Source organism: Sarcophilus harrisii, chromosome 1 (genome assembly GCF_902635505.1).
Source record: "Sarcophilus harrisii chromosome 1, mSarHar1.11, whole genome shotgun sequence".
Lineage (NCBI taxonomy): Eukaryota > Metazoa > Chordata > Mammalia > Dasyuromorphia > Dasyuridae > Sarcophilus > Sarcophilus harrisii.
Genome location: NC_045426.1, coordinates 88,344,755 through 88,360,589, shown reverse-complemented (window position 1 = coordinate 88,360,589; position 15,835 = coordinate 88,344,755). Strand labels below are relative to the sequence as shown.

The 15,835-nt window shown below is 43.5% G+C and overlaps 1 protein-coding gene across 5 annotated transcripts; it reads right to left on the bottom strand.

Moving 5' to 3' along the window:
* Positions 1 to 5,836: 5,836 nt before the first annotated feature.
* Positions 5,837 to 15,814, bottom strand: MRPL55 (mitochondrial ribosomal protein L55). Of its 5 annotated transcripts, none has more exons than XM_031960300.1 (4): positions 15,727 to 15,814; positions 14,207 to 14,356; positions 11,578 to 11,779; positions 5,837 to 6,077 (listed from the first exon to the last, which is right to left on the bottom strand). In XM_031960300.1, the coding sequence occupies exons 2-4, from the start codon at positions 14,230 to 14,232 to the stop codon at positions 5,925 to 5,927; spliced, it is 381 nt and encodes a 126-aa protein (XP_031816160.1). In that variant the 5' UTR covers positions 14,233 to 14,356; positions 15,727 to 15,814; the 3' UTR covers positions 5,837 to 5,924. The 5 variants fall into 5 exon arrangements, with proteins under 5 accessions (XP_031816160.1, XP_031816165.1, XP_031816170.1 ...); XM_031960305.1 differs by lacking the exon at positions 15,727 to 15,814 and adding an exon at positions 15,137 to 15,269; XM_031960310.1 differs by lacking the exon at positions 15,727 to 15,814 and adding an exon at positions 15,119 to 15,140.
* Between the last annotated feature and the right edge of the window lie 21 nt (positions 15,815 to 15,835).

Here is a 15,835-nt window from a genome sequence, read left to right as displayed (position 1 = left end):
CTCCACCCTCTTTCCTCGCTCCTCCTCCTTCCCCCGGGGGGCGGGGAAGGAAATCTGTGAGCTCCTGCGGTTCTGTTGATTGTCACCGGGAGACGCTGCGGAGCCGGTCCTCTAGTACGCATGTCCGTGAGCCCGGGCCTCGCGGCCTATAGAGGGCGCTGCCACACCTCTCCGGAAAGGAATTCACCCTTCGCTATCTGGGTTCCCGTGCGTGCTTCGTTCTTGGAGGCAGTTCTTGGGCAGTCGGGGCAAGCCTACCTTCTTCCCATTTCACAGGCAGGGAAACTGAGGCCGAGGCCCTTCTTGACCCACTTTTAGAAGTCAGTTAGCTGACTCCCAGACCGCTGTAAAGGCCTACGTGGTCCGTGGATGCTGGACCTGGCTTTAATCCTCCTCTTACCTGGGGGCTCTTGTTGCCTTAAACAAACCCTTTCTGTAGCAAAGATTGCTACGTGCATCCCTAATAGGACAACTGGGTATTCTGCAATTTGTGGGAGGGAGGGAGGGGCAGTGTACATTGTGATAATCCACTTAATAAAATTAAGAACTCCCCCCTCCAAAAAAACAGGCCCAGTTCTTCATCTTTAAAAACCCTCCCACGCCCTCAAACTGTCATCCAAAGGCAGCCAGATACCCAGAACAAAGCTGTCTGTACTTCCTTTTTTGGTTTATTTAAACACTCTTTTTGTACTCTGGCTTCTGATTTCATCACTCATTTTGCATTGCTCTTTTCAAGATCTCTAAATTGCCAGAGCCAGGGGCATTTCTCAGTCCACACCCTCGACCCCTTTGCAGCGTTTACACCGTTGACCACTGTTTCTCCCGTTTCAGAGTTTGTGAAACTGTGCTTTCTTGGTTCTCTAGGATTCATTTTCATTTGGGCTGGCTTTTCCCTTCATACTCTCCCTTTGGTGATTTTGACAGTTTCCCAGGGGTTCGATCACATCTGGAGGTCTCACCCCCTGCATCCTGAGCTCCAAACTCAAGGTTGTCTATTAGATGTGTCTATGTGGTTATCCCAGGGACAGCTGCAACACAACCTACCCAAGGCCGAATCCACCCCTCTATTCAAATGCCTTATTTGCACTGAGAATAGTGGCGTTTTTCCAGTAACCCGGGTTTACATCTTCAATTCTTCATTGTTCCTCAATCAACAATTGTACTTATTGAATGTACCAGACACTGTGTTAGGTACTTTGGATACGTGCTTATGAGACAAATAGTCTAGCCAGAGGAGACATATTTGTATATAGGTTTTTACAAATAGAAGACGATTTTGAAGAGAAGTTACCAGCAGGACCAGGAAAGGCTTCATGTAGAAGGTGACTCAAGCTAAGCTGGGTTTCTAGAAGATGAGTGCATTTCAGGGATGAATGATAATCAGTGTAAGGATCACTTTGACTGCCAAAATGATCTTCCTAAAGCACAAGTCTGACTGTGTAGCTTGTTAAATTCCAGTAGTTTCCTATTACCTTGAGATCAAATAGGAGATCAGAGAGAAAGGGCAAGAGGCAAAAGATGCTTTAGAAGTAGAAAGAAGATTTGACGGCTGATTAGGTATGTGGAGTGAGAGAGTCAAAAGTCAGGGAACTGATCCTTGTTTGCAACTGGAAGGATGGTGCCCTACACAGAAATAGCAGAGGATGGAGAGGGGAAGATGATCATCATCTGTATGGGCCACTATTTGTTAAATCTGTGAATTCTGACCGACATCCAACTGGAGATGCCCAATAGGTAGGTAGTGATGCAGTGGAGAAAAGGTCCAAGGGCTGGATATAATCTCTCTGGAACTCATGCATGGACTCACGTCCATAGTTTAACCTATTGGGGCTAAGGATATTACAGGGAGAGAATGTAGAGTGAATTCTCAGGAAGACTGGGGTACACCTCTAAGATGTATGGGACAGACCAAAGGAGTGATTAGACAGGTAGGGGCAAAGCCAAGACAGAATAATTAAAAATTAAGAGGAGAGTGTGTGTTTCAAAGAGTGGTTCATAGAGATAAAAGCTAAAGAGAGATTTTTTAAATGTGAGAAATGGAGGAGAGAACTAAATTTGTCAATGAAAAGATCATCAGTAATTTTGGAAAGGGCAGTTTCAGTTCTTGTGCAAAGAAACTGGAGTGGACAACCTTAGGAGAATTCCCTTCTATGTGGTCCTTTGAGTCCACTCCTCCTCCTGAGTTCAAATCTGACCTCAGACACTTGCTAGCTGTATGACTCTGGGCAAGTCCCTTCTCCCACTTTCCTCATCTGTAAATTGAGCTGGAGAAAGAAACAACCAATTGCTTCAGGATTTTTGCTAAGAAAAGCCCAGATGGGGTCACAAGAGACAGCCATGACTGAAAAACGAATGAAACAATAAAAACAATTATAGTATACCCAAGAAGCTCAGTTGCATGACTTCCTCCAGGCCTGTCCGGCACCACATGAATGGGTGTGAAGGAGGTAGATTTTAGGAATGCCCAAGCTGAGGCTCCACCATGAGAAGGTATTTCAAGATATTAAAGAGCCAGTGAGTAGGGTAAACCAAAAGTAATTAAAAAAAAAAAAAAAAAAAAGCCCAATGACCAGCACCTCAGGGATGGGCTAGATGGTATGTGGATGTGGCCGCTGGGAATGGGGAGGTTTCATTGAGTGATGAATCCCCTTCCGAAGTTACCACTTAATCCCTGGTTTCTTGTCCTCATTCTCCTCCCTCTCAGTAGCCTCTGACAGTTGGTCACCCTCCCTACTTGATACTCTCTTTTTGGCTCTCCTTAGTGAATTTTCTAAAGAACTGTTCTGACCCTGTCAAGCCCCTTCTCTTTGCTTGGCATTCCTAGTCCCCTCCAACTTTCCAATCTTCTTACACCTTCCTCTCCCCCTCGTACTCTTCAGTTTTGTGACCCTCCATCTGTTAGCTCCAGGCATTCTCTTTTACATCTTTTGGGTGTGTTGCTCAAGGCAATCAGGGTTAATTGACTTGTCAGAGGTCACACAGCTAGTGCAGGTCAAGCAGTTGACTGGATTTGAACTCAGGTTCTCCTGACTCCAAGATTGGTGTTCTATGCACTGTCCCAATTCCAGACATTCTCTCTGGTGGACTGGCCTCCATGTTTTTTCCCCTCCACTCTACCTACTGACTTCCCTGGCTTTTCTTTAAATTCCAAGTTATCCCAAACTTCTAACTTTTCTGAGAAAATTTATACCATTTGCTCTTTTTAGCCCTTATCTCAACACTCCTGGAGATTATCCCATATTCTCTCAGCCTTTCATCTAATCTCTAATAAGATGACATTTCTCCTTAAAAAGGTCTCTATGTGATCCTCTCCCCTCACACCTCTTCCAGCATATTGTAGCCTGCTTTATTTTTCCTTTCTAATCTTTAGAATCTAATCTTTCCTTACCTACTCATTCCTTCCCTACTTAAGCCTTCAAACACACCCCTCTCATCCCATAAGCCTTTACCATAACCTCCGAGCCGTCAATTCTCCCTTTCTAAACCAAATTCCTTGCCTACATTTCCCCCTCGATTATCCTCAACCCAAATCTTGTAACCTGGCTTCGGATCTAATCAATTGAAATTGTACTCTCCAAGTTTACAGATGATCTCCCTATTTGTTGCCCAGTATGGTAGCCTTTTTTAGGATTCATCCTTCGGCTCTCTCAGTAGCATTTGGCATGATTGGACATATTTTCCTCCTATAGGCTTGTCTTTCTGGACTGTCTTCTTTCCACCTTGACCACTCTCCCCAGATGCTCATCATCCATGTTGAGTCTCTAACTAGGTCTATCCCAAAGCTTTGTCTTAGGCCCTTTATTCCCTCTATCCTCTCGTTCTTGGTCTTATTTCCCACTGTTTTCATTATAATCTCTATGCGAGTGATTCACACAATTAGATATATAGCTTTACTCTTTCCCCTGAGCTCCATTCCTCCATCCACAATTGCCCATTTTAAATGTAAAACTCAGGGTTCTTTTCTCTTCTCTCTATCCCACTTAGCTCTATACTCTGGGTCTGTGCACCCTCACTTTCATATTAGCTACTGTCTGTTTTGCTGCACCATCCTCTAAGTCAGGCTCCCCCCCCCCCCCCCCCCCCCCCCCCCCCCCCCCCCCCCCCCCCCCCCCCGGCCAAACACCATGCCTGGGAGAGAACCCCTGCCTCTTCTTGCTCTGACGATTCCATTGCCTCTAGAAAGGGCATGTGAACTGACTGTCCTACTGTTCCATTCAATATCTTTACAATTTTCTAGAACCCAACTTGTCTCCTCTCTGTACTGTCTCCTCTTAGAATATTCATTTCACACATAGGTTAGACTAGATGGTCACTTTAGTCCCTTTCAACTCCCAAATTCTGAGATTCTGTGAATTAAAGCTCTTTGAAGGTAAGGGCTGTCTTTGGTTTGCAATCCCAGCATTAGCTTGGAACATAGTGAGTGCTTAACATGCGTTTCATTCCTTCAGTGTCACCACTATTATCATTACGATATCATTACGAAGTCAGGAGGACTCCTCTTCCTAAGATCAAATCTAGCCACACTTATTAACTGCGCAAGTCACTTTACTCTGTTTGCCTCAGTTTCCTTACCTATAAAATGAACTGGAGAAGGAAATGGCCAACACTCTAGTATCTCTGCCCAGAAAACCTCAAATGGGAGCATGAAGAGTTAGTCATGACTGAAAATTACTGAACAACAATTGTGACAGACACTGTGCAAAGGGCTGGGAAATACAAATACAAGCAAAAAATAATAATAATCCCTGCCTTAAAAGAGCTTGTATTCTAATAAGGAAGGCTAATATATAAAACAGCAGAAAAGGGAGTGGAAGAAGAGAGAAGATACCTCTTAGGCGATGTTATAGCTGGGAGGGTTATATAGGTTGGCCCATCTGGGGCACTCCCAAAATGGAAGCTCCAGGACACATCCACCAATGGAACAGGCGGGCTGCTATGACAAAGGGATGTTCTGGGGTGAGAATGAAACAGACATGGCATGGAATTCTGCAAAGTCCAAAACATAGTCAGGAGGGGAAAGAAAACTCTCCATCTTCTCTGTGATTTCTAGTCTGAGAGAATTGCTTGGGAAACTGAGGTTAAGTGATTGACAATCACAAACAGGATATCCATCATGACCCCAAATCCGGGTCTTCCTGACTGCTAGGCAGGCACTCTATTCACTATTCCTTGCTTCCAGAGTAATCTTGATATGAGGTCACTCTCCTATTAGAAACCTACAAGGGCTTCATGCCCTTGATCAAATTCCTAAACTTTGTATAGCTTGGTGCTCAGCCTCCAACTGGCTTCATGCTACCTTTTCAGCCCTATCTCAACTGGTCCCAACATTCCCCATCTTTCCAGGTCTGGCTCAAATGGCCTCTCTCATAGTCTTCCCTGATCCCTTCTGTAAAAAACAACCTTCCCCTCCAACACACCTTCCTGGTGGCCATTTGTATACATCAGAGTCATGGAAGGAAAGAACACTGCACACATGAGATGGGTTTGATTTACTCTGCCTCCCCAAGTCTATAAGCTTATTTGGAGAATTCTCACACAGTTGTAAGAATCCACAGAAACATGAACAAATGTATGACCGAGTAGAATGCATATATGTAAATTGTTATTATTTGTACATCCTATCTCTCCTATGAAAGTGTCAATTCCTAAAAAGAAACCAGGTTCATCTTTGCCTCTGTAAATTTCTTCAAGGTAGGGACCACATACTATCTACACCTTCATTTCTCACTGCTATGCACACAGCAGTTGCCCATCAGGTCAATGACAAGAGTTTGAATCAGAAAGAAGCAGTAGAGGAAGAAACCATCCATGTAAAAGATAAATAAGTACATTATTATAAGGCTCAGTAGTTTTTAATTTTTAAAAATAATATATTTGGGTGTATTAAGTGCATTTACCCTTCATACAATCTAATCAACACAAATTCAGGTTTTCTTCCAAAATTTTGCGTATTGTTCCACATTGAAGTCATCTCCAAATTCTGCCTCTTTTTTATCCACTTCAATATACTTGGAACTCCGTTTTCGTAGTCTCATTTTTCTTTCTTCTGGAGAAAGTGTGTCAATATCTACTGGCATCTGAAAGCAGAGAGAAAAAGCAAAGGTATAATCATTCAATGTGAAATCCTGAAAACTCAGAATCCTAGAGGTGGAAGGGACATTGAAGGCCATCTGGACTCTTCAGATCACCTCAACAAATGGTCTTATAGCATCTCCTTGACAATTTTATTCTTGAAGGGAAATGTAATTAAGCCCTCTGTTTAGCAATTTCTTATTAAGGCTTTATAAGTATCGTATTACTTAGCTTTTTCTCATAAAATTTATTTACCATTTAACTTTTTTTTTTCCTTTGGATCTTCTCCATACATAATACCAAAATATAGGAGAGATGACAGCTGAATTCTCGAAGTGGCAAAACCTCCTATTTGAAATTTCAGAAACCTCTTTGATTAGACATTAATTTGTGAATTAAATAAAAGATCTTCCAGCAGTCACAGTTCTACATTGCAGGAATTAATCTACATTAGCTCTTTAGTCTGAGCCCATAAGCTTGTCATTAGCAGCACTTATTAGTGGGAGTTAATAAAAGGGAGGCCTTAGATGACCCTATCTGAGATCAGTGCTGTATGTCATGCTTGCATATATCAAGCACTGTCATTAAGAAAAGCATTTTGTTACGAAGTAGTATTGAGCCTCTTCCCATGAAGTCACTATAAACTTTTTTTATATAACACCCACATTAGAATTTATACATCCATAGGAATATCGTTTTATTCATTTAGCACCCATTAAGAGTCCACATTGTGTACAGTATCTATCTAGGTAATATGGGGAGTGGGGATACAAAAATAGCCCGTGTTATCTTAGATAAGTGGCTTACTCTCTCTGGCCTGCCTTTTCCTCATCTGTAAAATGAGGAGTTGAATTAGATGATCTTGAGACCCTTTCTGGCTCTAAATCGATAATCCTATTATAAATACGCCATAGTTTCTATCTTCATGGAATTTGTAGTCTAGTAAGGGGTCTGACACACACAAACTTATGTCTAATATAAAACACTGTACAATAAATGTATAAGAGGAATTTCATCAAAGAATTACCAATGGGGAAGATACAGCCTAATAAAGGAAGCTGCACATGATCTTTACAGGATAGCCTGGGATTTATTAGGCATGAGGAAGGGGCATCTAGACATAGGGCATGGTAGGATAAAGTTGTAGAGACAGGAAAGTATGACAAATTGTGAGAATATGGCCATTAAAGGGCATCTCCTTAGGTTCTAGTTCTTTAGAAAAACCCAAAAAAGCTGCTACAAAGTTTTTTGTCTTTGGGTCCTTTTTCTTTCTTCAAAACAAAACAAAAACTCTTTGAGGTATGGGCCCAAATATGGTATTGCTAAGTCAAAGGGCATGCATATTTTACTGACTGCTTCCCAATGCTTTCCAGACTGGCCATGCCAGCTCACGGCTCCGCCAACAGTGCATTTGTGTGCCAACTTTCTGCCCCTACAACATTTGTCATTTTCCATTTTTGTCAACTCTAGCCATATGGCTCTTGGGTGTGAAGTAGAATATCAGAGCTGCTTCAATGGGCATTTCTTTATTAGTGATTTGGAGCATTTTTTTCATATGGCTGTTATTGCTTAGATTTCTTCCTTTGAAAACTGCCTGGTCCTATCCTTTGACTATTATTGGCAGGTGAATGATTGAACAAATTATGGTATATGAATATAAAGAACTATCATTATGTCATAAGAATTGATAAAATGGAGAATTCACTGAAACCTAGGAAGATCTGCATAAGCTAATGCAGAGTGAGGTGAGTGCAATAAAATTACAAAATAATACTTACAAAAGAGAAAATGGATTACTGTTCACTTAAAATGAACTTTATTTTAAAAAGGAAATATGGGCAGTATAAAACAAAAGATACTGATAAAAGGGGATGACTAGCAGTAGAATCTAGCCAGACCACTGAGTATGTAGCACAAGCCGGATGAGATAAATAAGAAAAGTCTGCTGCTACAAAATTATGGAGGATCCTAAACACAAGGCTGAATTTGAACTATATTCAAAAAACAGGGAATCAGTAAAGGGCTCTGAACAAAAGAGAAACATAAACAGATCTATTTAAGTGGAAAATTAATCTGGCAGAAGTGTTAAGGATGGTCCAATGTGGGAAAAGAATGTAGACAGGAAAATCAGTTAGAATTCAAAATAGCTGCAGAATCAGAGACTGTCTTGAGTTGGAAGGGATCTCAGAGGTGCTATAGGCTGATAGTGTTCAATTCAAATAGAATCAGAGGCCACTAAACTGTCCATAAGGATCCCCGAAAGCAGGCAGGATTTAGAAAAAACTAGAGTGGTTTGCCAGTTCCTTCTCCAGGTCATTTTATAGATAAGGAAAGTCAGGCAAACTGGATTAAGTATACTTGTCCAGGTCACACAGATGTTAAGTGTCTGAAGCTACATTTGAACTAAGGAAGATTCCAGGCCCAGTACTCTATCCCCTGCACCACCTGGCTACCATATTTTTATTTATTTGTTAAACATTTCTCAGTTCTTATGATGGAGAGTGTCATCCACATGCAGAGAGAAAACCATGGAGACTGAATGTGGATGACAACATAGTATTTTCCCCTTTTTGTTGTTTGTTTGCTTGGTTGTTTTTTTTTTCCCTTTCTTGTGTTTTTTCTCCTTTTGATCAGATTTTTCTTGCACAGCATGATGAATATGGATATGTTTATAAGAACTGCACATATTTAACCTACATTGGATTGCTTGCTGTTTTGGGAAGGGAGGAGGAATGCAGAGAGGAACACAAGATTTTGTCAAAGTAAATGTTCAAAACTATCTTTGCATGTATTTAGAAAAATAAAACATATTTTAATCTGGATGGGCCATACTCAGGAATGTTAAGGGCCACATGTTCCACACCTCTGCTCCAGGCTGACCTAAATCTGAACAAGAATCCCTTCCAGAAAACTCCTACCAGTGTCCGTCAGGAAGCCCATTAGATTCTGGATGCTCCCTCCTTGGAAGTCTTTCTTTGCAGGAATCCCACTTCTGCCTCTTGCCCTGCTGCCCACCACCTCCAGTCTGGCCTTCTGGGGCCCCTCCTCTACACACCAGCCCTCTAGATTCCTGCAGACAGAGACAGCCACCATGCTCCAGACACCGCCTATGCTTTCACCAGTGCTCAGAACGAGTGCACTCCAGACCTCCCACCTTCACCCCCCTTGCCTGACTCTTTCCAAAACATGGCGCCCCCAGCTGAGAAGAGCGCTTCTTGTCACATAATCGGGGCAGTGCGGCAGGATGGCGGCTGCCCAGTCTCTCTCCGGGGGCTCAGGATGGCCTCAAAAAACCCAGCCTGCCATGCCCTAACACCCCAGGTCTCTCCCATAAGAACTCCCATCTTCCTCATCTTGAATTTATGAATTTATTTTTGAGCCTCAATAGAGAATGCCATACTCGTCACTGTTAAATTTCTTTTTTGTTTCCTTTGAGGTTACTGATATAGGCCATAAAGCATTGCTGAACTTTGGTCTTAGTACCCTTAACACAAAGCAGGCACTTAATAAATATTCAATTTATGGGATGATTTTTGGATCTTCAATGTCATCAAACATATCAGCTATCCTTCCCAGCTTCGTGCAGTGTTCTAATTTAACATAAATCTCCCAAGTTTTCATTGAGATGTCTCATCAGAAAGCACACTCGCCCCTCTGCCTCGCATCTCACTGCCAAGCACCTAGAAATAAGTTAGCTACACTCCAACTTTCTGAAATTTCCTTTTATCAATCCCTTGTAATTTGACTTGAGACCCTAACACTTAACTGAAACTGTTCTCTCTGGGTTTCCAATGCTCAAACCACATATTTTTTGATTTCTCTGTCCCATAGACCCTGGAGGCCCCTCCTTCTTGTTGGATACATTTGGCTCCCCGAGTTTTCCTTTGTTCTATTTGCCATCTTAGTCTCCACTGCTGGGTCATCCACGTGCTGCTCTTAACTGTGGGGTTAAAGTCCTCTGAAGTTTTCTTGTATGATTATCTCAGAGATCTCATAAATGACTATCTCTATCTGGATAAATGCCCTTTCGTACTGAACTCTAATATCACTAATTGCCTATCAGACATCAGACCATGACCTTGGTTCAAATTCTGCCTCTGATGCTTTCTGTTTATGTGACCATAGCCACATCTTTTCATCTCTCTGGGCTTGTTTCCTCATCTATAAAATGAGAAGGCTGGATAAGATGGCCAAAGGTTCCTTCCAGCAAAGGAACCCATGCTCTTCTTCTGAATGCTTGGGACACTTCTCCAACTCAACAAACCCCAAACACTTTAAACATTCCCCCATCAAACCTGTTGCTGTTTCTGAGGGCACAGACCCTTCAGAAAATCTCACTTCTATCTTCCTTCCTCCCATCTTTGACCAGCGGCCAAGTTTCATCGATTCACTCTCTTCCATATTTCCTCTCACAGCTATTCCTTTCCCTCCATTCATGACTATTATCCTTGTTCAGGATCTTATTATTTCTAGACAGGAAGGACATAACCACCTCCTGACTGGAGGTCAAATGCATTTCTAGTTTCTCCTCATGGTAATCTATCCTGCATTTGATGGCCAAACAATATTCCCAAAGCACAAGGCTGACCAGGTCATTCCCCTCCCCAAGATTCTTTGTGGATTTCCTGTTTCTTCCAGGATGAAATACAAGCTCCTCTGCTCAGCACCTGATCTGGTCAGAGGCCTTGGACAGGAAGCCTGTCCTGACTTCTCGGTCAGCACCCTCTCCCTCCTTTTCTGATTCCCAGACATATTTCTCTGTACATGAAGCATCCTTTGATACAATCTGAGCTCCTGGAAGGCAGTGTCCAAGGCTTCTTTTTTCTCTGCCTCAAGTCTGTGAGAAGACCCTGCCCCACTGCAGTCTAATTACAACTGGGCAGAACTCAGAGGGCCAGGGACTCCAAGGTCCCAGAGCTAGAGCTGCAGATTCTAGGTTGCTTAATCACAGAAAGTTAACCAGAGGCCCTCTACCCTTGTTCTTGCTTGTCGGTGCCCAAGCCCAGCAAGGCAGAGGTGACTGCACAAAAAGAGCTCCAATATATTCTGGCACCTCTGGGCCATTCTCTCCTGTCCAACAGGAGCGGGTGACCATGACCACCTAGGTCACGGACTATGGCAACCTGTCTATCTCCTCCTGCCCAACCTAAGTAGAAGCCCGTCCACCCTTTGAGGAGATATCCCTTGTTTCACCCAACTCGTGACCCTGCTGACACATTATTTTAGCTTATGTGTCCTAGGTCAAGCGATGTAATTACTCTGCATTTGGTACAGCCATTCTTGAATGACTAGATGCCGACACAAAAGAGAAGGGGGCACCTCAGATCATGAGGAAGGTCCGCTCCATTAGAGGGAACGATTCATAAAGTGCCATGGGCTCAGAGCTCTGCCTCAGCCTTTTACTGTAGGTGCGACAAGTTCAACACCCACAAACCCCAACGGGGCTTTACATGCAGTAGGCTCTTTCCAGATTAATACAGAAACAATTTGTGCTCAGGTTCTTACTGTAAGGATCCGCCGAGGCTCCCTATATCTGATCCGAATGGTAGATCCATCTTGCTTGACCAACATCACCGGGTACAGCCGAGCATACATCTTCCTGTGCATTCGTGTGAGAGAGGCCCGGTTGGAATTGAGCTGGATGGAGGATGTATGCAGGTGATGTAAAGTGGGAAAGCCGATCTTCGCTAAATTCTGCTGTAGGAAACTACAGAAGAAAAAGGTTCAGATGCATCATTGATGCAAGGAAGCAATCATCAAACGTTCACATTAACAAAATAGATGGCAAAACTGTGCAAATCTGTCCACCAATGTTAATAGGCGATGCTGTTTAACCCTGACCAATGGGTCAGGAACTTGAAGTAACAAAAATATTTCCCCACCCCCTTTTACAGTACTTAAAAGTTTATTAAGTATTTCCCTCCTTATAATAACCTTGTCAGGAAACTGATACCAGGTTTATTACCCTATTTTACAGATCAGAAAACACAGATTCAGTAAAGTGATTTGTACAGGTCATACAGCAAGTCACTGACAGAGCTAAGCTTTTAATTCTGATTTTCCATCTCCCTTAAAAAGAGGCAGGAGTCAAGATAGCAGACTGAGGTGAGTGGGTAACCAAGAAAAAGTCAGTCAGTTATTATTCCAGTCCAGGGAAGCATAAGGCAAAAAGAGGGGTCTATGGATGATGGGGGAGATGGAAGTGTCCAATGCACTGTAGACAATGAGAGGTCAGAAAGCGATTCTAGGGAACCCCTGTGCTAGCAATGGGCAACTAGGCACCCTCCTTGGCAGCTCCTTGGTCCCTTACCCAGCTCTGGGTTATAGTTCCAGAGGAAAGGATGTAGTCACAAGGGAGCAGAGGCTCATCTGGATAAGAACCAGAGTGCAGACCAGGGGGACAGTGACCAGAACTCCTAGCTATGAAAGCAGCAGAAGGACGTAAAAGACTGAAGCTCAAACTGGTAACCCCTAACTCGAATATAAAGCCCACAGTCAAGAAATGGGCTGTAAAAATGAGCAAACAAAAAATTGTGTTCATAAAAACTACTATGGTGACAGGGAAATTCAAGATATAAACTCAGAACACAGATCTTCTGACTGAGAAAAGTGCTCATCCCATTATGTCTCATTTAGGAGCAAGTTCCTGGTGCAGGGCTTATAACAGATTCCCTACAACACAAATACACAGTATAGAACTGAGTTCTGTGGGGTGTTGATTTAAATGCTGAATGACTTAACAAATTATGGTGTGTTATTTTACTCAGTGGATAGTATTAACTTTTAAACATTTATTGATAGCAAAATGCGATTCTGAAGACATGTAAAATCAGTGTGATAAACTGTAGTACATAGAACTAACTAACCCCACTGTTAGAAAATAAAAATGACTTTCAGTTATGAAAAGTGATTAGTTTTTGACTCTTCTAGGGGTTACTTATGGGTAATAAGGATAACAGTCTTTGCATATGGACAAACCAGACCTCAACAAAAGCTATTTTGGTGGAGGATAAAGGTAAGCTGCATTAATCCCCAAAGATACTAACAAGATGAAGGGCAGGTCGGAGCACACCTGAAATTACAGAGATTCTGAAACAGTAAAAAAAAAAAAAAAAAGTCTTAGTGTTAACTTATTTTCTTATTGTTGAATTATTCCTATATTTGTTTGGCTTTAAAGGGAAAGCTTAAGAATAGTGATAATATAAGGATTTAAAAGACTAACTGGCTTAAGTGAGACATCTTCCATAGGCTTCCAAAGACCTTTTCAACATATTTTCTCTCTCAGATTTCTTCATATCAAACCCCTGGCATTTTCAAAGACTCTCTATGAATAACTATCTATGGGATGAGAAAAAAAATTCTTTTTAAATCCTTAAAATATTTTTGAAACTTCCATCTGCTTCTGATTCCCCAACTCTTTTTTCCACTCAACTAATAAATATCTGAGTGCCTCATATTACAGGTAATATAAAACAGTAAGTCATAGTCCCTACTTTTGAAGACCTAAATTTCTGGTAGAAGAGACAAGATAAAAACATGTTAAAAAAAAAAAAAAAACACTTTAAAATATGAATTAGCAATAGCTAGAGATATAATTCAGGGGAGCAAGCACCTATTTTTTAAAGGTGAGAGAGTCTTTAGGGCAGAAGTGGGACCTTTGTAACTCATATTTAGGACTCAGACAAAGAAAAGGGCATTTACCTAGGGTATGAGTAAATGCTCTGGAAATAATAAACTTGTTGGGAAAAGTGGTATGTGCACACAGGGAAGAAACATAGTAGGTAAAGAATGCTGGACTGGATGTCAGAAGCTCTGGATTGAGTCCTAATTCTTCCATGGTTTAAGCTGTGACCATAAATAAGGCACTTCACTTCTTTGAGATAAAGTTTCCTCCCCTGTAAAATAAGGATTCTCATGTCTCGTTAGAGCATTATAAGGAAAATATTTTTCTTTAAACTTTAAAGCATCATTTAAACATGAGCCACAATTGCTATAAGGTTGTTATAACAGTGATTTGATAAAACTGAAAGGTCATTATAGATAAATTTCTGAATTAGCAAAAACAAAATTCTACAGGACAAGTAAGTACTTATCCTTGGTTTAATACCCAATAACGCCAGAGTTCTGTGCTTACCAAAACACTTTTCCCACAGCTGCCATTCTTGGCCCTTGGTATGACTAACGCAGCTTCAGAGATGGAAGCCCTCTTCACACAATTATCAACTGAGTCTCATCACATCCAAGGCACCAAAATATTAATCGATGTTAAGGTACAATCCGCTGCCTAAGAAAACAAGACATTTTTTTTAGTTAAATCATTTAAAAAAAATAATAAAAAACCACAAAACGAAATGCCACCCCAAACCTCTCTTCCCCACCCCCCAACCTCTTTCAATCACGGCTATTAGGCTGTGCAGTGTGCCTTGTATCAGACTCTCCCAAAATCTCAGCTATACTCATGTTAGGTAGTTTGGGAAGCACTGCTGGAGGGCATTCACAAGGGCTGACAAACTCTACATTGTTTGATCACCAGTAAATAAAAGATTTTATGGCCTTAGAGATCATCTCATCTAAATCCATGGCTTTAGAGATAAGGAAAGCAGGCCCTAGAACAGGAACTCTTAACCCGAGATCTGTGAATGTGAATACAGAAAAAGCAAAAAAAAAAAGAGCATCTTTATCCCCAACTATCTCAATCATGCCCTTCCACTATGAGCATTTTCTAGCTACTCTCAGCAGAGATGATTCTACGCATAGATGTATGTGTCTGCATTCACCCAGAATCCAAAAGGAGTCTAGGACGCACGCACAAGAGTTAAGAGTCCTGCCTTGGAGATCCACGTGACTCCAGCACCCGGACCCCTACAGGCCGTGATTCTAGGCAAGTCGCTTAGCCCCGGGCGGCCCGAGCACCTTCTATGGGTCAGTCCTAGACAAGACGCTGCTTACTGATGGCGGGCTTCCTTACTGGGAGTTCCCCACTTATGTCCCAACGGACCAGGCGTAGACACGCCCCCCGCCCCCCCCAGAGAGACCCACCACCTACGTCAGGCGCTACACAAACCAAGAACATGCTAAGTATTAACGACGTCAAGTGGCTGAGGAAGGAACTGGGGGCCAAAGGAACAACGCGGAGGATAAATAAAAGCGACGTTGCTATGGGGGGGGCGCCCAGGGCCCGGGAAAGCAAAGGCCTCTTCAAAGAAGGCGCCCGCGCGGCAGCGCGCGCAGGACTGCCCGCAGCGGGAGCCATTCCCAGGGGCTCCCCGGTGAGAAGGGCTCGCGTCTGATCCTGAAGGAGATGCGGCGAGCTGCCCGCTCCGCAGAGCGTGGGCTCGGGAGGCGGGGAGGGGGGGGCTTCCGGGAGGAGACCCGCCCAAGGTCACCCAGCTAACAAGCGGCAGGGCCGGGGAGCGGGGCCCGCTGGGACTTCGGCCCGAGGCTTCCGCGTTCCCGCCCAGAGATGCCGTCCCTCCCCCCTCCCCCCACGGCTCCACGCCTCGGGCCCGACGCCGGCTCGTTTCCGAGGGAGGAAGCCGGGCGGGCGGAGGACGGACCGTGCCACCGGCCTCTCCCCGGCTCCCCGGGCCACACAGACGGCCTGAGGCCGTGAATCGGCCCGGAGAGGCGGGCGCGGGCCGCCGCACTACCCACCTTCCGGCCGGGGCGTCCGGGAACCGCGCTTCGCGGGGCCTAAGGTCGCGGCCGGCGCGTCCGCGTCGCCTCGCAACGGCGCGTGGGGATGACGCGGGGGGGCGGGGCC

Bases quoted from the DNA above. Each gene is read 5' to 3' on its own strand.
- MRPL55 (XM_031960300.1), bottom strand. From the start codon at position 14,232: ATGGCAGCTGTGGGAAAAGTGTTTTG. The intron at 11,780-14,206 runs GTAAGCACAGAA...TTTCTTCTGTAG, and splicing joins GCTGTGGGAAAAGTGTTTTG to TTTCCTACAGCAGAATTTAG. The intron at 6,078-11,577 runs GTAAGAACCTGA...CTCTGCTTTCAG, and splicing joins AGCCTCGGCGGATCCTTACA to ATGCCAGTAGATATTGACAC.